General features: G+C 33.8%; 5 protein-coding genes and 1 long non-coding RNA gene across 12 annotated transcripts in view; 4 read left to right on the top strand and 2 right to left on the bottom strand.

The window, feature by feature from the left end:
- Positions 1-550: 550 nt before the first annotated feature.
- LOC111484490 lies at positions 551-1,539 on the bottom strand. Its single transcript, XR_002718504.1, has 3 exons — positions 1,458-1,539; positions 1,291-1,384; positions 551-589 (listed from the first exon to the last, which is right to left on the bottom strand). It is a non-coding gene; the product is annotated as an uncharacterized LOC111484490 (long non-coding RNA).
- Positions 1,540-1,658: 119 nt separating this feature from the next.
- Positions 1,659-3,053, top strand: LOC111484483. The gene is made up of 2 exons (XM_023131111.1): positions 1,659-1,940; positions 2,872-3,053. The coding sequence occupies exons 1-2, from the start codon at positions 1,679-1,681 to the stop codon at positions 3,027-3,029; spliced, it is 420 nt and encodes a 139-aa protein (XP_022986879.1). The 5' UTR covers positions 1,659-1,678; the 3' UTR covers positions 3,030-3,053.
- A 1,575-nt stretch (positions 3,054-4,628) lies between these two features.
- LOC111486415 (pre-mRNA-splicing factor cwc25-like) lies at positions 4,629-7,841 on the top strand. 2 transcript variants are annotated; one of them, XM_023133545.1, is made up of 5 exons: positions 4,629-5,001; positions 5,207-5,345; positions 5,446-5,610; positions 6,199-7,214; positions 7,547-7,841. In XM_023133545.1, the coding sequence occupies exons 1-5, from the start codon at positions 4,814-4,816 to the stop codon at positions 7,557-7,559; spliced, it is 1,521 nt and encodes a 506-aa protein (XP_022989313.1). In that variant the 5' UTR covers positions 4,629-4,813; the 3' UTR covers positions 7,560-7,841. The 2 variants fall into 2 exon arrangements, with proteins under 2 accessions (XP_022989313.1, XP_022989323.1); XM_023133555.1 differs by lacking the exon at positions 7,547-7,841 and having other exon boundaries at positions 6,199-7,430.
- Positions 7,842-8,411: 570 nt separating this feature from the next.
- Positions 8,412-11,573, top strand: LOC111486435 (ras-related protein RABD2c-like). Its single transcript, XM_023133593.1, has 8 exons — positions 8,412-8,676; positions 9,621-9,693; positions 10,164-10,211; positions 10,300-10,347; positions 10,455-10,526; positions 10,609-10,761; positions 10,854-10,957; positions 11,247-11,573. The coding sequence occupies exons 1-8, from the start codon at positions 8,663-8,665 to the stop codon at positions 11,335-11,337; spliced, it is 603 nt and encodes a 200-aa protein (XP_022989361.1). The 5' UTR covers positions 8,412-8,662; the 3' UTR covers positions 11,338-11,573.
- Positions 11,574-12,693: 1,120 nt separating this feature from the next.
- On the bottom strand, positions 12,694-15,091 carry LOC111486425 (probable transcription factor At5g61620). The gene is made up of 5 exons (XM_023133567.1): positions 14,575-15,091; positions 14,133-14,344; positions 13,732-13,836; positions 13,510-13,638; positions 12,694-13,192 (listed from the first exon to the last, which is right to left on the bottom strand). Exons 1-5 carry the CDS (start codon positions 14,897-14,899, stop codon positions 12,878-12,880), a joined length of 1,086 nt encoding a protein of 361 aa, XP_022989335.1. The 5' UTR covers positions 14,900-15,091; the 3' UTR covers positions 12,694-12,877.
- A 2,795-nt stretch (positions 15,092-17,886) lies between these two features.
- The window catches only part of LOC111486367 (polycomb group protein EMBRYONIC FLOWER 2), an 11,274-nt gene continuing 8,004 nt past the window's right edge, over positions 17,887-21,156 (top strand). For 3 of the 6 annotated variants that reach the window (XM_023133482.1, XM_023133499.1, XM_023133459.1), the window contains exons 1-7: positions 17,887-18,041; positions 18,511-18,642; positions 19,077-19,224; positions 19,468-19,523; positions 20,344-20,458; positions 20,633-20,792; positions 20,877-20,945. In XM_023133482.1, coding sequence (XP_022989250.1) covers positions 18,608-18,642; positions 19,077-19,224; positions 19,468-19,523; positions 20,344-20,458; positions 20,633-20,792; positions 20,877-20,945 — 583 coding nt within the window. In that variant the 5' untranslated portion in view covers positions 17,887-18,041; positions 18,511-18,607. Of the gene's footprint in view, positions 18,042-18,334; positions 18,375-18,510; positions 18,643-19,076; positions 19,225-19,467; positions 19,524-20,343; positions 20,459-20,632; positions 20,793-20,876; positions 20,946-21,156 lie in introns of all 6 variants that reach the window. The other 3 variants (XM_023133466.1, XM_023133490.1, XM_023133472.1) reach the window with 3 other exon arrangements.

The raw sequence follows: 21,156 nt of genomic DNA, 5'->3' as shown, positions 1-21,156 counted from the left end.
TTTTTTTTTTTTTTTTTTTTTTTTTTTTTTTTTTTTTTTTTTTTTTTTTTTTTTTTTTTTTTTTTTTTTTTTTTTTTTTTTTTTGTGTTAATTTGCTTAAAAAACATTAAAAATATTCTTCAAACTTTTAAATTTGGATTGACATTAAATTTGTTTAAGAAGTTAAAAAATGCATCTAGAAACAAACTATTGCTAATATTACACTTAAAAAATAATCACAAGCTTTAAAATGATATATATATATATATATATTAAATGTTGGATGATGAAAGTCTCACAATTTAGAAAATGATCATGAGTTTATAAGTGAGGAATACTAACTCCATTAGTGAGGCCTTTGGGAAACCCAAACCAAAGCCATCAGAACTTATACTCAAAATGGACCTTATGCTCAAACTCCAAAGAGCCACTGTGATTGTGATTCCACCCTTGCCCGTCTGCACAGCTTGGGAAACCAAAGCCATGAGAACTTATGCTCAAAATGGACAATATCAAAAATCCTCGAATGTCAAACAAAGGACTCCAAAGAGCCACTGTGAATCCACCCTTGCCCGTCTGCACAGCTTGGGAATGGACGAGAAAACGAAGCCTGCAAAAGAGCTTGTGGATGAACAAAATCCACAGAGATGTAAAGAGAGCAACTTCAACGATTTTCTCAAATTTCTCTTCAGCAATGATCTTGCAGAAGGAAAGAGCTTCATCAATACAATCAAAATCCAGGAATAAAGCTCAGGTTATAGCTAAACTGATGTTTCAATTTAGTTTTTCTAATTATGAAGGTAATGATAATTACAATAAAATTAGCCTGCATAACTTAACGTTTATGAATTGTAGATTTATTTGTAATGGCATACACTTATAGACAGTTCAAAGGAAATATTCTAAAAATAAAACGAGATGATAAATGAAAATTCGAAAGAACAAAAAAGAAATATAGATTTCTTACATATAAAAAAATGTACAGCAATAATTCAGATGAGTTAATCTATATCATAAATGTAGTCCAAAGTGCGCACAGTATTGATTATTTCACTCGATTCAATCGAGTACTAAGCAGAAATAAGGTTGATTTTGAATTCAAATCCAAACAAACAATTATTCATTAAAGAACAAGTCTACAAGCATCAACAGCATTGAATCCATATTTTCCTCTTATATTTAGTAAAGATAGGTGATAGCATTTGAGAATTTCTTCAATATGATTACATGTATGGATTATATAATTTTATTGTAAGTAAACGAATGTAAAACTTAGACAAAGTCAGATTCGAGAAAAGTCAAGTTAATTACCAATCGATGTGCTCGGCCTTCAGTCTGGTCATTCATCAAACAGATTTGTTCCAATTCGCAAGCCGATTCTTCTTGCTTCGGCTACATTTTCTCCCTGCCGTTTCCAGCATACCGAGCGCACCAACACACATTTCAAAGTCAGATTCGAGAAAAGTCAAGTTAATTACCAATCGATGTGCTCGGCCTTCAGTCAGGTCATTCATCAAACAGATTTGTTCCAATTCAAAAGCCGATTCTTCTTGCTTCGGCTACATTTTCTCCCTGCCGTTTCCTGCATACAACGCGCACCATCACACATTTCAGTCTCGCTTCTCCGCCTCTCCGCCTCTCCGCCTCTCCATTTCCTTCTCATCTCATCGCGAAACAGAATTTGAAAGAAACAGAAAAAATGCACCGATCGGTGAGCTGGAACCGATTCTCCGATGAATACTACTCGTCCTCCTCCCCGTCGCCTGCGCTGTCATCGACACCAAGCCAGGCGTTGCGATTAACGTCGTCATTTGACGGCAATGAGCAGCCGACGAGTTATCCAGCGGAGGAGATGGTGAAGCGAGAGAAGGCGCGAGTCAAGTTCGCCGCAACTGCTGTTCATGTGATTCCTCTCGTCTTGGTTCTCTGCGCCATTCTTCTGTGGTTCTTCTCCAATCCAGGTAAGAGAAGATCGTAATGTAACGCAGGTAGATTTCGAATTCTCCTTCGATTCTTTCTTTCTTTCCCGCCATTGGTTTTTCCGGGAAAATGAAATAAAATTTCCCTGTTTCGCTCATCCAACTAAATTAATAAAAATACCATTTTTCTCCCTTTTATCTAAAAAAAATTAAACTTAAAAATTTATATAATGATTTTAAATTTAAAACAGTTTCATAACATTCCTAAATTAAAAAATATATTTTAAACTTTTAGAAAAAAATTTAAAAATAAACTAATTTAAAACTGATTTTGAAAAATATTTTAAAATTTTTGTTAATATTTTTAAATTCATTTAAAATCTTTAAAAATACCTTCAATTTTCTTTTAAAAAAATATTTTTATTATTGATATATAAAATGAAACCTTTCAAAATAATATTAATATCTTAAAATTTTAAAATTTTAAAATGTGCATATATTTTTTATATTTTTATTTGTAGTGTTATTTATTTTTAGCAATATTTCAAAATTTCAATGAAAAAAATAAATTAATAATAACTATTTATTTTTAGTTTTTAGAAATTGTATCGAGCAATTTAAATTCTTATAATAATAAACTACTTTTTTTCTTTTTCTTTTTTTTTTTCAAAATTGACTTATATTTTTTTTTTTAAATATGATAAAAAAAATTGTTAGACGAATACGACTCTCCACAATGGTATGATATTGTTCACTTTGAGCGTAAGCTCTCATGGCTTTGCTTTGGGCTTCCCCAAAAGGCCTCATACCAATGGAGAGTGTGTTCTTAGATTATAAACCCATGACCATTCCCTAAATTAACCGATGTGGAACTTTCATCATCGAACAAAAATTATTAATATTTCATTCATATATATATATTTAGGTTTAATTTAATTATTATTATTGTAATTGGCTTTTTTTTAATGTGCAGAAATAGATGTGGGGATGAGATTGGATCCAATGGCAGCAAGAATTGAAGGATTGAACGTTGAGGGGGAAATCGAGAGGGAATTTGGTGGTGCCCAAAACGAAGCTCTCCCAATCTTGGACTCAACTCCCTCTACCCTCAAAATCAAGAGACTCTATTAACCTCGTATCAAATATTACGATACTGCCTACTACTCGTATTGATGTTGTCGATAAAACTTTCGATAGATAGTACCATAAGATAGAAGGTTTTTTATGAGATCGTTGATCGAGCTAAAAGTTTTTGAATACTAGAAATACATAATGATTCGAAGCACCTCTTTTTACACTATTTCGGAAATCCAAGGACTCAATCGTATGGAAATGTAAAATACAGGATTTCCAATCCTAGCAGGAAAGGGAGGGAAACGGATACTCAATTTAAAGTGAGTAAACAGAATTTCATACTCGATCTCATAGATACATATAGAATTCTGTGGAAAGCCGTATTCGATGAAAGTCGTATGTACGGCTTGGAGGGAGATCTTTCATATCTTTCGAAATCCACCCTACAATATGGGGTCAAAAAGCCAAAACTTTAAATCAACTAAATTTTATTAATTGAGTCCGACCGGCTACTCATGCCGTTGTCAATAGTACCGTAGCATGGAATGTTTATTACGAACACTCTTTTGAACTAAAAGATTTGGATCTATTCACTTCTAAACTTTTAAAAAATTTAATAGTATCTTTTAATTAAAAAAAAAAAAAAAAAACCTCACAAATATTTTTAAACTTAAAAAAAAAAAAAAAATATATATATATATATATATATATATATATATAATTGTCTATTAAAAATACTATAAAAAAATTATAATGTTTGAAAAAAATTTATAAGATAAATTTATTTTTGTGGAAAGTTTCATGGATATTTTTTTTAAGAGTATTTTTAAATTCTTTTAAAAATTTAAATAAAACTTCTTAAATTCAAAAATATTTTTGACCTCGAGTATAATATTAAAAATTTTAAAAGTTTAAGAATATTTTTTTAAATAAAATATAAAATTTATGAATTTTTATTAATTAAGCTTATATAATTTTAGGATAATATTATGCTATGTATAAGGCCACAAAAATTTAATCAAAATTGGTTTTTTGAATTTGCATATAAAACAACAATTAGATACAGTTTTTTTTTTTTAGCTAAAGGTTATTTTTGGTGGTAGTTACCATTTAGCTTAAATTTTGATTTGAAATAATTTGGTAGTAATAATTTAATCTCTTAATTATACATATATAATATAGTATTTTAGTCTTATAATTTGTAATAATTTATTTTCTATTATGAAAATTATTGTTAATAGTTAATTAATTTCTTAAACACATTGGATAAGGTAATTAAAATTCTATTTTTTTTTATTTTTTGGATTTATGACTAAATTGAATATATATTTTTAAATTTTGAAAAGATATCTAGTACTCAAAAATATTGGAATAATGAAAATAAAAAAATTAAATGACATCTTATTTTAAAAGGCTTGCTTATTTATTTATTTATTTAGAATTTACCTAAAAAAAATAAAGAGTTTTCTACTAGGTTTTAGGAATATTTTTTGAATTTTATGCCAATAATATGTTAATATATATATTAAAATGGTATAAATCGTGGACATAACTTAACACTAAATTATTTGACCTAAAATTTATATTTTAAAACTTAAAAAATAAAAATAAAAAAAAAAATCTTTAAATTTGGTCCGATTTAAACTATAATTTAATCATTTTCTGCATATCAGTTGGGTTTCTTTCAGATTACTAGTGGGTGAAAAATTCGCGGGCTAGGAGAGGCGGCGGCAGCGACGGGGACGATCTGATTCCCCTATCTGAATCTCGAACTTCTTCCTCACAAAACCACAGCGCTTGTGGCTAGTAATCCGATTCCCACGTGAAACTCGGTTAGAGACATGGCGTTGAAGTTCTTGAACAAGAAAGGATGGCACACCGGTAGTCTCCGGAACATAGAGAACGTCTGGAAGGCGGAGCAGAAGCACGAGGCCGAGCAGAAGAAGTTGGAAGAGCTCCGTAAGCAGATCCATGAGGAGAAGGAGCGCCAAGAGTTTCGTCTTCTTCAAGAACAGGCCGGCCTCGTTCCGTATGTTTTTCCTTTTGTCTTTCTTCTATCGTGTTGTTTACAGATCGAATTGTATATTTTATAGGTAGTCTGTGAGTTTCAAATTCAATTGGATCTCTGAGTAGATAAGGATTGAAAATGTGTCCTCGGTTAGGATTAGGGTTAGGGTCTAATTTGTTCGATCGATTTGGCTAATATTCGGATTTTGGTCAATATGGCGTTTCAGGAAGCAGGAGAGATTGGATTTTCTTTATGAATCGGGTTTGGCAGTCGGGAAAGCCAGCGAGTCCGATGGATTTAAGAGTCTCGAAACCCTACCGAGTACATCTACTCCCGCGGCTTCCTCTGATCCATCTAGTTCCAAGGTACTGTTACTCGTTGTCTCTGTTCTGTTAATTTGTGTACTTTGGCTATGTCTTCGGTGCTCAATCATGATTTTGTTGCATTTTTGTGTTGTTTTTACAGGAAGCCGCTGTCCCAGGAGCTCTTTTTGTGGATAAACTTCCTTCTGCTAATGACGCATGGAGGAAGCTTCATTCTGATCCTTTGCTTATCATTCGACAACGTGAGCAACAAGCTCTTGCACGCGTAAGAAACAATCCTATTCAGATGGCTATGATTCGCAAGACTGTAAGTTCCCATTTTTCTTTCTTCCCTGATGTTTTATTTTCTCATTTATCGCAAAACAATCCTACAATCCTACAATCCTATTAAGCATTGGCTGTGGAAATTATATGGAAATATTCTTCTTCCATTCATTCTTGTCCAGTGAAACTCTCTAAACTTATATGTTAGCTTGTATATAGACACTTGTTGGTAGTGTAATGTAACAGATCAGCTCACCACTCATAGATATTGTTTGCTTTTGTCCATTACATATTGCGGTCAGCCTCAAAGTTTTAAAATGCGTATGCTAGGGAGAGGTTTCCACATCCTTATAAAAAAAAATTTATTCCCCTCTCCAACCGATGTGAGATCTCACAACCAACTTCCTTTCGAGGCCAGCGTCCTCGCTGGCATTCGTTCCCCTAGCAGACGCGTTTTAAAACTGTGAGGCTGACGGCGATACATAACAGGCTAAAACGGACAATATCGGCTAATGGTGGGCTTGAGCGATTACATGCAAGCTCTTTTCCTTCCTTGTTTGATTTGAAGAATTGATTTGAGGGTTTTTTTTTTTTTTTTTTTTTTTTTTTTTCTCTCCATACATATTTATAGGTTGAAGGGGAAAAACACAAGGAAAAGAATCCTGATCACAAAAGAGATCGAAAGAAGCACCGACGTAGTAAATTTAAACATTTTTCTCCAGAACGAGATCATGATTCTGAAGATGCCAGCCCTGAGAGGCAGAGAAGGAAACATGGTCATGACAAGAGTTCAAAACATGATGATAATTCTTATTCCGAAGATAGGAGGATAACTGATTATAAGAATGAGAGAGATGATAAAGATGATCGTGACAAGAGTTCAAGACATGATGATCATTCTTATTCTGAAGATAGAAGAACTGATTATAAGAATGAGAGGGATCATAAAGACGATCGTGACAAGAGTTCAAGACATGATGATCATTTTTATTCCAAAGATAGGAGGAGAACTGATTATAAGAACGAGAGAGATCATAAAGATGATCGTGACAAGAGTTCAAGACATGATGATCACTCTTATTCAGAAGATAGAAGGAGAAGAGATGATTATAAGAATGAGAGGAACTATGACAGAGGCTCGAAATATGCAGCACAAACGACGTACGATCAGTCAGATCTAAAGTCATCCAAAACCAATTCTCATGATTCTGCAGAGAGACATCATGACAGATCAAAGAGAGAGAGAGATTCTTATGCTAACAACGAAAAGGTGAGCAGAAGAGTGGGGGAATCGAGATCTTATGAACCCAATGCTTCTGAAACTCCTCATGAGTCGCGCCATAAGCACCGTAGGCCTGCTACAAAGCTTTCAGAAGAAGAGCGTGCAGCTAGGTTGCGTGAGATGCAGCAGGATGCCGAGTTACATGAAGAGCAAAGATGGAGGCGTTTGAAGCAGGCAGCTGAGGATGATGCACTGGAAGCCAAACAAAATGCAGCAGTGCCCTCGAGCAAAAATTTCTTGGACGCTGCTCAGAAAAGCATGTATGGTGCCGAGAAGGGAGGAAGCTCAACAATCGAGGAGAGTATTCGTCGTAGGACGTATTATTCACAGGGTAAATCTGATATTGAAGCCAATGCATTTCGACGGTAATGCACATCACTTATACACTTTGCTTATGGTTATGGTTATTGTATAACATCCTTTTTTAGTGGTACTGCTGCTGTTGACTCGATGAAGAATTGCTTCTTAAAAACATTTGGAGTTCATGTATTTGTATTATCTTTTCAATCCATTAGTATTATACTTATCTATAGTGAAATTTGTACTAAATTAATAGCAAAATTGTGATCATTATGAAACAAGTCATTTCATATTACTTTTTGATCTAGTTTACATAATTCTTGATGATTTTTTGTCCTATGTCTTTCAGCACCATTCCTCAAGGCTAAATGTTCATGTTTTTTTTTTCAAATATCAGAAGGATGGAATGATAGTGTAGTCCACAGTCAATGAAGCCGAAGGAGCTGGAGGCTTTCGATGCATCGGTCGAAAGATCGAGCTGGAGTAATAATATTGCTTTGGTCACTTGAAGGATTAAGACGTGTGGAAATACTCAAGGAAAGCAAGAGTGAATGTAATTTAACAAGACCAAGACGTAAAAGTATAGCTAATCTTGTGTGTGGGGCACTAGCATTAGAAGAACAATGCATGTCCGTCTCCCAACTTCGTTAGAATGCATTGTTTGTGTGTTTGTTTAGCGCATGAAAATTAAGGTGCAATAAGTTGTCCAAAGTCTAGCCTTTACCTTTTTAATTATTGAAACTTCGTTTCAAAAACAATCACTTCCTTAATTTATCTTTATTGCAACATATCCAAACTATATTTTTATCTATACTAACTCTAGATCACACGATCAAATGTGGGTAAATCTTGGAACTTTTCAGGTAGTACTTACTAGCGTGTTGATTTATATCTGAGTCGGCTTTTGTATGATGCTATCATTTCATCGCATCATTTTCTTACCAATTTACCCATCTCATCACTACTTTACCACTGCGTACACCGTGTTCACAACGACGAGTTTGTCCATATCACTTCTTTAAAATCGTTAGATTTAGATCTTAATATTTAGAATTTCTCTTATATATATTTATTAATATTGTTGGAAGCACTTATTTCCTTCGGCCACCTTTTAAGATGAGCAATGCACTGACTAAATGAAGTGTTAACATCGCAGTTGATTGGGCCAGGGTCCACTAGGCCCAGAATGACAGGTCCACATAAAAAGTAAAATATTTGTATTTTCAAATCCCATCCGTGAAGGGGTTGAAATGCGAATATTTAGAAATTAAGGGAAAATAAGAAATTTCAGAAAATTCTGTGGTGAAAAACGCGAATTTCAAACATTTTTCTCGTTCTTCAGTTCTACAAATCTTTATTTCATCTTCTGCCTTTTGTCGTCGACTTCATCACTCTCTTCCTTTTCGTCTCTCTCGTTTCTGCCCTTTGGATCGCCCACCGGTCTGAATTACCTTGACCGGTTCTAATCCGGTTGCGCTTTTCCCCTTTCTAGATCAGCATTCCACCAACAATCATGAATCCTGAGTAGTAAGTCGCGTTATTGATCGAATCTTTTTCAAGCGATTCCCGTATGTGAATAACTTTTGATTTTGTTTTGTTTTGTTTCGTTTGGCGACAATGATCCATTAGGATAGTTTCAATAACTAGGTTTCAGTTTTTCTTTCTCCTATGTTTGATGCTTGTTTTTTTATATACATATTCTGTCCATTTAAGGATTAGATCTGTGATTCTCATTTTTCTTTGTAATCAACGATTTTCTCTTGAGGTGGATGAATTCGATTGTTTTTGGATTGATCGAATCTTCTAATTCAAAGCTCTTGTTCGGTTAAGTAAAACGGAATTCAGAGCGTTCTTATTTTTGATTGGTCGACAAACCATTGAATTGAATTGAATTTTATGTAGATAGGAGGGGGCCAATTACCTTTTAGTTTCTTTTAAATTCAAAACGTATATATAATACCCTTGAAATTCTATTGTTTTTCCACCAATTGGTCTCCCCAAAATTTTTAGAGTTGAGATTATCTATGAAAATTTTGCCTTTTCTGAAAATTTCCAACTTGACCTCTTCATGGATGACATTTTTTTTTCTTTGTTCTGTGTATGGATATGAACTTTGGTTCTCTTGGATGCGAAGGCATTAGGCATCATATATTTTTTTATAAATAAATGAAAATTTGATAAGTTACAATTCTCTTTGTCCCTATTGGTTTGCTTTTTACTAATTTGCCTTTTCAGTGTTTGAATTATTAACATTGTTCGTCGAACTGGACGACTGCTTGCTTTGATATTTATTTTAAGTTTATTTTATTCAAGCAAATGATTATTAATTAAATCAGTTGCTTAAGAATGTAAAACAGATACCCAGATAAATTTTCATCGTAAGCTGTGGATGTTCATGATTGTAACTTTTAAGTAATTGTGTTTGTAACATTTGAGTTTTTTTGTTTTTCTAATTTGGTTTTCGCTGATAGTGACTACTTGTTCAAGCTCTTGCTTATTGGGGACTCTGGAGTTGGCAAATCATGTCTTCTATTGAGATTTGCTGTAAGATTCATTACTCTATCATCGTCTGTTCAACATTTGTAACTCTTAGGTTACACGCTTCATCTTCATTAAAATTGATTTTTGATTACCTCTAGATTATTATGTTATGGATTACTGAATGTTGACACATAGTGCTTGTTATATATCCATTCGAACTGCGTAGATCCGAAGCGGCAAAGCAAATGAAATGTATGTTTGAATTAGAAAGTTTCAAAAGCTTTTTCGAACAAGAGATGGAGAGTTGGGAATTATATATTGTAGTGGAAGGTTTTGGATCCGATAGCTCCTTGATCTTTTTCACTATTGTGATAATTGTGGCATGACATCTCATGATACTGAAGAAATTGCTTTCTTGTTCTTCCATTTTGACAGTTATTAAATTGCCTACTTGCCAAGGGTTTTTCTTGTTTAGATAGTTGCTTTCTTGGAGTTTCATCTACTGATTGGTTTCATTTGTATCTTATATACAGGATGACTCATATCTGGATAGTTATATTAGTACCATTGGAGTTGATTTTGTAAGCTTTTATGATCCTTGAAGTTCAAACCCGTTCTGTTTTAATTATGTATCTGGGCTCTGATCACTTAAGGATTTTGATGTTCTAGAAAATACGCACCGTGGAGCAGGATGGAAAGACAATTAAACTCCAAATTGTGAGACTTTCTCTCTACACGTGCGCACACACGTATATATATTGTGACACACACATACATACATAGGCTTTCTGCAAGTCCTCTTTTCTGACTTCTGGAGTATTCAGTGGGATACTGCAGGACAGGAGCGTTTTAGGACCATCACTAGTAGCTACTACCGCGGGGCACATGGCATAATAGTAAGTTTTATGCATTATAGCTCCGGTATAGCAACTTTTCTCTAATCACAGAACTCTGAGTTTGTTTCCCTCGTTGGTTCAGATTGTTTATGATGTAACAGACCAGGAGAGTTTTGAAAATGTTAAGCAATGGTTAAACGAAATTGACCGTTATGCAAGTGAAAACGTAAACAAGCTTCTAGTTGGCAATAAGTGTGATCTTCCTAATAAAGTAGTGTCCTATGAATCAGCAAAGGTAAAAGCGATTTGTTGACTTAAATTTTACTGCAAGCCTCGGAGGCATGAGAAACCGAGTAAAATTCTTTTGACGATCTCACATTTTTGTAGGCTTTTGCTGATGAGGTTGGGATCCCATTTATGGAGACAAGTGCAAAAGATGCTACCAATGTAGAGCAGGCATTTATGGCCATGACTGCTGACATTAAAAATAGGTATATCTCCCTCTCTTGTGGGCAGAATTTCAATCGAATGTGTAACGAATCTAGATTTCTACTTAACCTAAATCTAGATTTCTACTTAACCTAAAGTATGTATGGTATACATATCAATATCATTTTATACGAAAATAATAATTTAAAACTATATACAGTAGCGATTTTAGGTTAAGTAGCAATCTAGGGTCGTTATACAATGACACAAAAAAAAAAAACCAAATATTTCAACTTAGTTTCGTTTTGTAGACCACTTGAACAATTACTAATCTTCATGCTCTGCATCCAGGATGGCAAGTCTGCCTGCGAACAATGCGAGGCCACCAACGGTGCAGCTACAGGGGCAACCCGTCAACCAGAAGGGTGGATGTTGTTCTTAGTTGGTTGTTTCTGCCATTGCAAGTGTGCATTGTGCACGTAATATCAAATCTCTCTCTATAAAGTATCTGAAATCCCATTCATTTCAAATAGACCTTGAATTGTCACTCTATACCTTTCTGTATTATCAAAGCAGTAGTATTTCCTTTTTCTTCTTTCCAATACCTGTTTTAAGCTGCCGTGTAGGGAACTTTTAGAGGTATAGTTCAAGCCATCTCTCAGTTTATTTGCCTCATTATATTTGTTTGGAGAATGCTTGGATGCTTTATGTTTCTGACTTTAGATAGCAAATGGTAGAGCTTAAGAATGCTCAAATTTGTCTTCTTTTTTGTGTTGATGGGTCATTTCATAGTTTTCTAATCTCAATGGCTCAAGGCTTATACTACCTGCCACTATCGATGGTTAGTTGCATTACATTAGTAGTTGGGAACACCTGCATAGCCATCTTAGATTCAATATAAGTTTATGTATGAGCCAAGAAGGCTTTGTTTGAGGACGGGGAACTTTGTCGTACATGCGACAAATCTTGAACGGTATTTAAGTATAGAGTTAAAATAGCTTGCGTACACTTTTTTTAAATAAGAAACCAAGCTTTCATCAATATGCTCGAAGAAAATGTGTAGCTAAGACACTTGACATGTTTAGAGATCGAATGTAAAAGTTTGATATCAAAATGTGAAAGTAGTTTTTTTTTTTTTTTTAATAATTACTCTTATGTTTCGATCCAAGAAATAATATATGAACCTATTTAAATCGAATTTGTTTAAAAGATATTTTCTATTAAATAAATTATGAGCAAGAAGGAAACTTTCGTTGTTGATTAACTACTGAGTCTCGATACTTTGCTACCTAACTCAACATAATCTTTTTATCCAATATATTATTTTTCTTACTTTATATGAAATTCACTTTTCAACAAAAATATATATATATTTATATATATATATATATATATATATATATATATATATATATATATATATATATAATAACAACAACAACTTCAAGGTTCTTCATCATGTAACTCTAATTCAAAATATTAAAATTCAAGCTATGTTGAAATAAATATTAATGTAAAAATGAAGAAAAAAATTAAAAAATTTTATTCCTATTTTGAGTCGAATTAAAATTTAAAAAATATTTGAGAAAGACTTAATTCATCAGGAAAATTATATAATGATTTTAAACATAACAATTATGATTAAAAAATTAAAATCAAATCTTCGACCTTTAAATTGATAATTGATGTCTCAACAAAATGAGCTAAAGCTCTTGTGAACAACCCGTGTTCATCTATGGATGGTCAATTACTCTACCACTTATAAGCAAAATTCATCCATACAAGATTGAAGCAAACAATATCAAATTGAATTGAATATGGTTTACAAATCAATTATTACCTATTACATGCATAGAGAGGAGGCCAAAAACAAACATCTCATTCAAAAAATTAACACTTTTTCTTACTCTAATTAACCTTCTTATAGAAGATAAATTTCACATTTCTTTTTAATTTTTAATTTTTGTTTTTTTCTTGTTGGTTCATATAACTCTAATGGCTCCAGAAGTTTGAGAAGACAAGTTCTTAGCCTGTGGAGATTGGGGCAGTCCAATCTTGAGCTCTAGAGCATCTGTCTCAAAAGAGGCTGCCATGGCAGACGCCTGCAACTGCATCATCAAGGGTCTTTGAGGGGAAGACCTTGGAGAAGGAGGAATACCAGATGGATGGGCTACCAACGCTGCTGCATTCGGACTACTTGTCCTTATTGGGCTCTTCGGCATTGCCATAACAGCTGATGATCTTCTTCCCAGGTTCACCAAAGGGATTATTGGAACATTATTAGGGGAAACTCCCACCTGTCACCATAATCAAACATTACATTACATCACCTACTTTACTTGTTCTGTTTTACGTACGAGACACCGAGTCGTCGTGTCTCGTTATGTTCATATTTGGTTCACCATGAGGTGCTCTGGGCACCCCATTTAGAAAGAAGGTTCGTCTGCCCTTCGTTGGGTGGTGCTTGTGTGTGGGGGTGCGCTACCAGAAATCAAGCTTGAAGCTCTCGCCTTACCAACGAGCGGCCATTCATTATGCTTATTTTCTCACGATTTCTTTATTATGACTAAGAAACGCTAAAGTTTTTAATCCGAGATTAGAACAAAATAATTACCACATAAGGAATCCCATGCAAATTTGCAACACCAGAGGCTGGTGATCCAGTTGTTGAAGGCACGAAATGAGGAGTATCCAAACAAAGATGAGGGAATCGATTGATAAGCTGTGTTGGTAAATTACTGACCTGTAACCATGTTCATATACAGTAAAAACAGCTGAATTCACCCATTTCTTACAGATTATAAACAGAAATTGATCAAAGAGATGAGAATTTCACCTGTTGTTGATTCTCAGAACTGTTCTTTGGCAGCAGAATTTGTGACGTTTCTCCATTAGCCCTCATTGAAGATGATGAAGCTTGGCATTCTTGAGAAACATTGTTCTATACATATATATATAAACATAACACAATGTACACAACAGTTAAAAGCATATTCAGAGTAATTTTCCAGCAGAACTCCTATTTGATAACCATTTAAGTTTCGACGTTTAGTTTTTGAAGTTTCGGGTCGTTTTTCGTTCGAAAAATAGATTGGTATCGACAAAAAGTAGATAATAAAACAAAGAAACTTACCGATAGAAGTGGTGTTTATAAGTTTTAAAACAAATATGGCTAAAATCATTTGGGAAGTTGATCGAGACACACGTCAAGAAGCAGTTGAGAAAACAAATTATTACTTTGATTTCCGGGATGTCGAAAAGACTGGCTCTGCGTTTCTTCTTATCGTTTGCATTCATCTTCCTCAAAAAGTACTTTTGGGCATGACTAGCTACTTGCGTTGGTGTTCGTGTGGTCACAAAGTTCTTTGAAATTCCTCTCCAATCCCCTTTCCCCAGCTTCTTCAAACCAGCCAAAAAGGTTCTATGTTCCTCCTCAGTCCATGGCTTTCCTGCATTATCTCACAAAACTTATACTCTATACAATCTACCAATTCTCCGAATTCGACATCTCTACTAATACGTATTATCAAAGATTGAGTTAGATTCATTTCCGCTAATCAAACTAATAGGCTTAAAATTTAATACAAACGCTTTGATATTCCTTTTTTCTCCACAAATTTCTCAGAATACATAGGGATTTATGATGCAATTTCTTGAATGAAAAAAAACGATTACGTACCTTTCTTCCTCTCAAGAGCGGCTTTGCGTTTCTTGTTATGAATCAGGCCATCGGAAAGATAGCCACCCTCGTCACCGACGGCGGCATTATAACAGGCGACATTGTTTCCGGCCGCAGCGGCGTTGTGATTACATACGTGAATATTCAAATTCCCCATGCTGAGACTCTTCCGCATAGATTCATCTCCATTATCCATCAAATTAACTCCAAACAATTTGACACAATAGTTATTATTATTATTCCCCTTCGCAAAATTACTGCATGTTCGCGAATTATGTCCATTCAATCCACAATGGGAACATTTTCTCGGCGATTCCCTCACCATTTTTCCCGAGAAACAAACAACCAAAGAGAAAACTGGTAACCCTAAGGCTGGTTTCCTTCTTCCTTCTTTTTTTTTTTTTCTCCTCCTCTCTCTCTCAATCAAAAACTGCTGCGAGAAAGAGAAAGAGAATTTGAATTGGAAGAAATTTGCTCATCGATTCATCAATAAACCACAACTCTCTCTCTCTCTCCTTCTATCAATTTTTTCTATAAAAAAAAAAAAAGAAAAAAGAAACACGTGGTGATATTACCATTTTCTCCTTCTATGAAACTACGGTTTTGCCCTTATCTTAAATTTTCGTCTAATTTTCCGAGCAATTTCGGCCGTTGGATTCATAGAGCCATGACTCTTTTGACCAATGAAATTCGCCACGTGTCTGGCAATATATTGATTTTTGTGGAGACTCTTGTACTTGATTATGGCTTATTTTCATTTTCCATTTTGAGATTTATTTTATTTTATTTTTTCGCATTTTAATATTCCAAATTAGTTTCTATTAAAATAAAAGTTAATATAAACTATTTTTTATATATAAGTCAACAATTAATTAATACAATGATCCATTTAAAATTTTATAAAAAATATAAATACTATATTTTAATACTTGAAATTAGTTAGGTTAAAGTATGATTAAAATTATATTTTAACTAATTTTTTATTTAATTTTTTCCATTTTTTTAAATTTTTTGGTTCCGTCAAAATTCACTTTCTATATTGGAATTAGGATATTTATGTCAAATATATTTAAATTCATTATTCTTTTTTTCCAATATTTTATCTCATCTTTATTTTATTTTCTTATTTGTTCCTCTATTTGGATATTGTTAATTATATCCTAAAAATCATATGAAAGGTAATCCAATTTTAAATCTCACTTCGATTATTTTATTTTATTTTATTTTTATTTAAAATAAGAGGAAGTAAGCCAGTCATGGACCTTGAGTGTCCCTAACCATGGCTCATGGCTCATTTCGGTGTAGTTTGGTTCAGTTGACTCGGTTAGCTTGATTTGACTTATTTAAACAGTCTAAAATTCGTTTATGATGGAATTAACGCCAGATTAATATAGCTACCATTTGGATAGTTAATAATATTCAACATTATGTAAGACTGATTTTAGGATTGCTAAGTTGTACTCGCTCCATGAATGGACATTAAGCTCGGTTTTCTTAATGAATGCAATATCATAAGTGAATCTAGGATGAACTTAATAGCTCCAAGTTGAACACTAAAGTTGTTCGATGTATGAATATCACGTACTGTGTTGTGCTATTTGTGTGTTATTATTTATGATATGATATTTAAATTAACTACGTGAGTTTGCATTGACTCTAATAATCAGTGCAATTATTACGTTAACAAGCTTGCCTAGTGTCTATGTGCATGGACCGTGTGTAGGTAACTATTATTTACATATAACCATAGTAGAAATAGAATAGAACCCAAAAAACAGTCATGAAAAATTAAGGCTCGTCGGTATGTACATGTATATGAATGCATTTTCTCGACCTTAACATTAGAGTAACATGTTAGATATTTTTAAATATTCATCTTATATTTAACCTTTTTTAATATAAAGGTAACGCGCCCAAATATGATTTAAGAGGCTATACATTATTATTATTAAATACTTTTAACTTTTTAAATATTTAATTATAAACAAATATATTATAAAGCTTTAAATATTCATAATAATCCACTCCAATACAAATTATGTAATTATCGAGTTTTAGTTTTTTAAATTAAATTCAACGACTAAAAAACAGACTAAATCTAAATAATAATTACTTGATAATATATCAGTGAGTGACCTAAAAGTTGACTATAGTACTCTTGGCCGATCTGCAATTAATCTAGGCCTAAACATACACAAGACTCCATTTCATTGGTTCGAGACCGATTTAAATTTTAAGTTTATTCAAACATGGTTGTGAAGTTAATGTAAAAATGCATATTTGGATGCATTGAATTAAGTGAAATGTTTTTATTTTAGAAAAATGTGTTTACAGTCTATATTACCAAAATTACATACTAAATCTCGTATCAAACCTGACAATTATAGATATTGAAACACTTATATTAAATTTTTGGGAAATAAATTAACGTAGAAGAAAATGACTATTATTCGTTGGAGTTCAAATTTTTTATTATCACATATTTTATAAATTTTAATTATCCGCTCTTGCAATTGGGTCGTTGCGATTACGGGTGGATGTCTAATTGTCCAGGCGGTAATGATAGTATCTTGTACCTGAACCGGTGGCTCACTTTTTCTAAGTAATGGGGAAGAGGACCGAAACATGCCACTGAAAGACTCTACTGAGACAAAGATGGGCTGTCAAGAACGTAGAGGAGGTAGGATGGGTAGTTGGTCAGATCTAGTATGGATCGTACATGGACGGTAGTTGGAGTCGGCGGCTCTCTTAGGGTTCCCTCATCTTCGTTAGCATTTAAAATATATTAAAGAAATATATAATATGGAAATTTTACTCATCGAAGTCAATGTTAAACAATATAAAATATGGAAATATAGGATTAAGGAAAGAGATCCCAAGAAAAAGCACAGGAGAAAGAAGAATATAAGACACCACTCATTCAGCACCGACAACGACGAGACAAGTTTGATTGGATAATATTTAAGATAGTCTATGGAGGACACGAACACACAAATTCTGTATATTAGTACTAACATGATAGATCTTGTCAAGCTCGATTGACCATTAAGAGATCTAACGAGAGGAACGGCCCCAATATACAACACCTCTCGAGATAGTTCTAAGTATAATATAGAAGCTTATTAGGATCTTGAGATTTCTAACCACGAACGAACACACCAAATGACTCATTATTTATTTGGAGTTAAACTAAAAGAAAAATAAAAAATTATGGGATATTTTTTAATTTGAAGAGAAAATTGGGGTGATTTGGAAAAAATGAAAATTACGAGGGTCTTTTTGCAATTAAAGGAAAACGAAAGAACTTCCAGGCTCCAAAGGGCAAAGGTTACCTTGCTGGTGCTGCGACTGTGAGTGTCAGTTCGATCCATTTTTCGTTGTAATCACCGTTCTATATCTTATCGATCTCTCTCTCTCTGTGCTTGAACCGACATAGGAGCAACATCGAGAACTCTGAGCTACCGTAGGTAAGCTTTTACTATGAATGGAACCAGGTTCGATGCTAATTTCGCTAAGTTTCACTTGTTCTACTTATTTCTGCATTTCCATTTCTATCTTCAGCTTAATTTTCTGTCTGTAGTTTCATTTTGTTGCTGAAGCGCCTTTGGCCTCAGAGTTCGAGCTTGTTAAATTTGGAGAACTTGGTTTTCCTCGTTTTGTAAAATTGGAGCTCCTACACTCTAATTGTTTAAGCTTCTCCTATTTTCATATTGAATGATTTTTTTTTTTTTTTTTTTGGGTGGAACTCGACCGCTTGAAGTTGAGAAAACTTCGATTCGTCTCCTGCATAGCCTTAGGAAGTTCGTATCTCTTTATCTGAGCTAAAATTTATGGAAATGAGTTGCGAAACAGCTATGGGGGTTCTTGTGTTGTTAATGTGTAGTGGTATTTGAATTAGTGTTGAGGCTCTATCTTTCTTCGTTTCAAATGTTGCAGTGTTCTGTAGCGGATGCGTAAAGGGGATGTGTTGGGGGCGTCAAGCCTTGTAAGTCTAGAGTTGCCATGAGATTGTAATTGAAATTGCTGGAGAAGAATGCCTGGCATACCTCTCGTGACTCGTGAAACTTCGTACGTGCTATTTATTTCCATCAGTCTTGTTAACCTCGAGCTCTCTAATGAAACGTAATAGAAGTAAGATTTGTTTGTAGCTTTGATTTTTCTGGAAGGATCGTATCTTCTGAGAAATATTTTGACTTTCGAGATTTAAATGAGCTGTAAGAGTTGATAACTTCTTGTGGCCGGATGTACCATGTAACTTCGTAGTTCGTTGCTTGTACAATCACCAACACATATGGAAAAACTATTGTGAGAAGTTCTTGTGTCAGGGAGGGTCGTGATTGTGGTAGAAGAACTTCAGTGCTTAAGTTCATATGCCTCAAGAGAGAATTTTAAATTTTCCTCCATGATTTCTGACTGTCTACCTTTTTATGTGGTTGTTCTTGTTCTTTCTTCTTTTAACTTTGCTGTTGTTGCATATTAGTAATCTTTAGTTGCTCTCCCAGCTGTTCCAGAAACGCAGATCAGATGTGCCGTGTAGAATCTCGTGTTCATCTATCTGAAGAAGAGGAAATTGCTGCAGAAGAGAGCCTCTCACTCTACTGCAAGCCAGTTGAACTCTATAACATTCTTCAACGTCGTGCTATTAGAAATGTAATACATTTTAGCTTGTTTTTCTCTCTCTCCAAATTGGAGAAAATACATGATATATAATGAGACAAGACTCGTAAGAACAACTTGAGATTGATATGGAAAGTTTGGATAGTTTTGAAATGTCATTCCATCTTTTCTAGTTCATTTATCCAGAGGGAGTTTTTGATCGAAAATAAAATGCAATTGTCATATTTGTGTTGTTTGGCCCATATTATACTAATCCTTCTTTTTTGTTCATTGTAGCCATTGTTTCTTCAAAGATGTTTAAGCTACAAAATAGAGACAGAACACAGAAGAAGGTAATTGGTTTTGTTTTGGTTTCTCTTCAAAATTTCTCTATATCAACTATCAGAAGAATTAGGTTTCATATCAGAATGCTTAATATAGTATCATTTGGTTCCTCTGGACATCATTTTCACCATTTTCACGTTCAGTGATCTTTTTTTTTTTTTTGGTTAAGAAAAACACATTTCATTAATATGGGAAAATTATAATATAGAGTTCAAAAAAGGTGTTGAACCGTCAATCAATGCTTTTTTAAGCGCACATGCACATTGAGGCATAATTTCCCTTTGAAGTGCAGGCAGGTGTGCCCACCCCCCCCCCCNCAAAAAAAAAAAAAAAAAAAAAAAAAGATACATGCCATAATTAGGCAAGTACACTGCATGTCAAAAGAATTGGTGTACCAAAGATAAATTTTAGATTCAGATAAATTAAAGAAACGAGGAGTTTTAAGGATTTGCTTAAGTTTGAGCCTTAATGAGGGGAGACATCTTCAAAGTGAGGTGAGAGAAAACTTCAAAAAAAGAAGTCCCAAGTGTTTTCGACCTTTTTATATGATTAGTTAAATTTGTGTAGTTAATGGTAGCAGTTTATTTTTGAGAAGAAAACTTCATTGAGGAACCTTGTTTAGATTCCTTTTGGTATGAATTCATTCTTGCTCCTCTCGTTAGGTAGTTGTGCTTGCTTTCTCTTTGAACCTCTATGCCTCCATTCTTGGTAGTTATCTTTTGTCAATTACATTCTTTCTCTTTCTTCAATGGCGGTGGTTTCCATTGTTGGATTTTGAAACTTGATTTTAATATATACTATTTATTAGTTTTGGTCTTGAATCTGTAGGATCCAGATGACAATTTCAATTTCTAGGACTTCGGGTGGGGGTGGGCAGGCACATAATCTGTTTCCTGTGTATGTCATCTTGGGAAGATTAGTCTCTGACATTGCAGTTGCTGAGGTAAGAAGGCCTGTAGTAGTTTTCAGCTCTGTTCGTTCATTGAATGAATATTGATTATTAGGTGGTTTTCTGCATTTTAAGCACTCTTTTAAGCCCTTATTGTTCATCCTACTGCTTGTTACATTTTATGATATCTAATTATAAGTTTTCTTCATTCCTTTTTTAAACCATTAGTTCTCTGGTGTATATCGCTTCAATCGGGCTTGCCTCTTAACTGGCATCAACAGAGGGGAATGCAGTTCTCAAGTCGTAGCTAATTTCATCCTCCCTGAAATTAACAAGCTAGCTGTGGAGGCAAAAGCTGGGTCACTTGCTATATTATTTGTTAGCCACAGTAGGTGTTCATGTTTAACTTTTACTGATGGCCAAATTTATTCAAGGAACTATATTACATTTGGTCTATATGCGTGTCTTTCAGTTGGACCCACAAATACTTTGTCCGGAGTAGATTCAGTTGATGGGTCTCTATACATGGCATCTGTTCCTGGTATGCCTTTTCCTCCATTGAGTTGCTTCTATTATGGATTCTTCTGTCTAATATGATTCCACATCCTTATTTGATTTAGCGTGTCAAAATATAACCACTTGTTTGTTGGTAGAGCTAATTGTTTACTTCTTATTGGGCTCAAACTTTGAATTAATTTGGCATTGAGTTATATCAAGAAGAGGTCAAAAAAAAAAAAAAAAAAAAAAAAAAA

This window comes from Cucurbita maxima, unplaced genomic scaffold, assembly GCF_002738345.1.
Source record: "Cucurbita maxima cultivar Rimu unplaced genomic scaffold, Cmax_1.0 Cma_Scf00001, whole genome shotgun sequence".
Taxonomy (NCBI): Eukaryota; Viridiplantae; Streptophyta; class Magnoliopsida; order Cucurbitales; family Cucurbitaceae; genus Cucurbita; species Cucurbita maxima.
This window is presented reverse-complemented; position numbering and strand designations above follow the sequence as displayed.

Coding starts and splice junctions, on each gene's coding strand:
- LOC111486435 (XM_023133593.1), top strand. Junction 10,212..10,299: donor GTACCATTGGAGTTGATTTT/GTAAGCTTTTAT, acceptor TTGATGTTCTAG/AAAATACGCACCGTGGAGCA. Junction 10,527..10,608: donor GCGGGGCACATGGCATAATA/GTAAGTTTTATG, acceptor TCGTTGGTTCAG/ATTGTTTATGATGTAACAGA.
- LOC111486415 (XM_023133545.1), top strand. CDS start 4,814: ATGGCGTTGAAGTTCTTGAACAAGAAAGGATGGCACACCGGTAGTCTC. Junction 5,002..5,206: donor GAACAGGCCGGCCTCGTTCC/GTATGTTTTTCC, acceptor ATGGCGTTTCAG/GAAGCAGGAGAGATTGGATT. Junction 5,611..6,198: donor TGGCTATGATTCGCAAGACT/GTAAGTTCCCAT, acceptor ACATATTTATAG/GTTGAAGGGGAAAAACACAA.
- LOC111486425 (XM_023133567.1), bottom strand. CDS start 14,899: ATGGTGAGGGAATCGCCGAGAAAATGTTCCCATTGTGGATTGAATGGA. Junction 14,345..14,574: donor CGCTCTTGAGAGGAAGAAAG/GTACGTAATCGT, acceptor GAGATAATGCAG/GAAAGCCATGGACTGAGGAG. Junction 13,837..14,132: donor TCGACATCCCGGAAATCAAA/GTAATAATTTGT, acceptor ATATATGTATAG/AACAATGTTTCTCAAGAATG.
- LOC111484483 (XM_023131111.1), top strand. CDS start 1,679: ATGCACCGATCGGTGAGCTGGAACCGATTCTCCGATGAATACTACTCG. Junction 1,941..2,871: donor GTGGTTCTTCTCCAATCCAG/GTAAGAGAAGAT, acceptor TTTAATGTGCAG/AAATAGATGTGGGGATGAGA.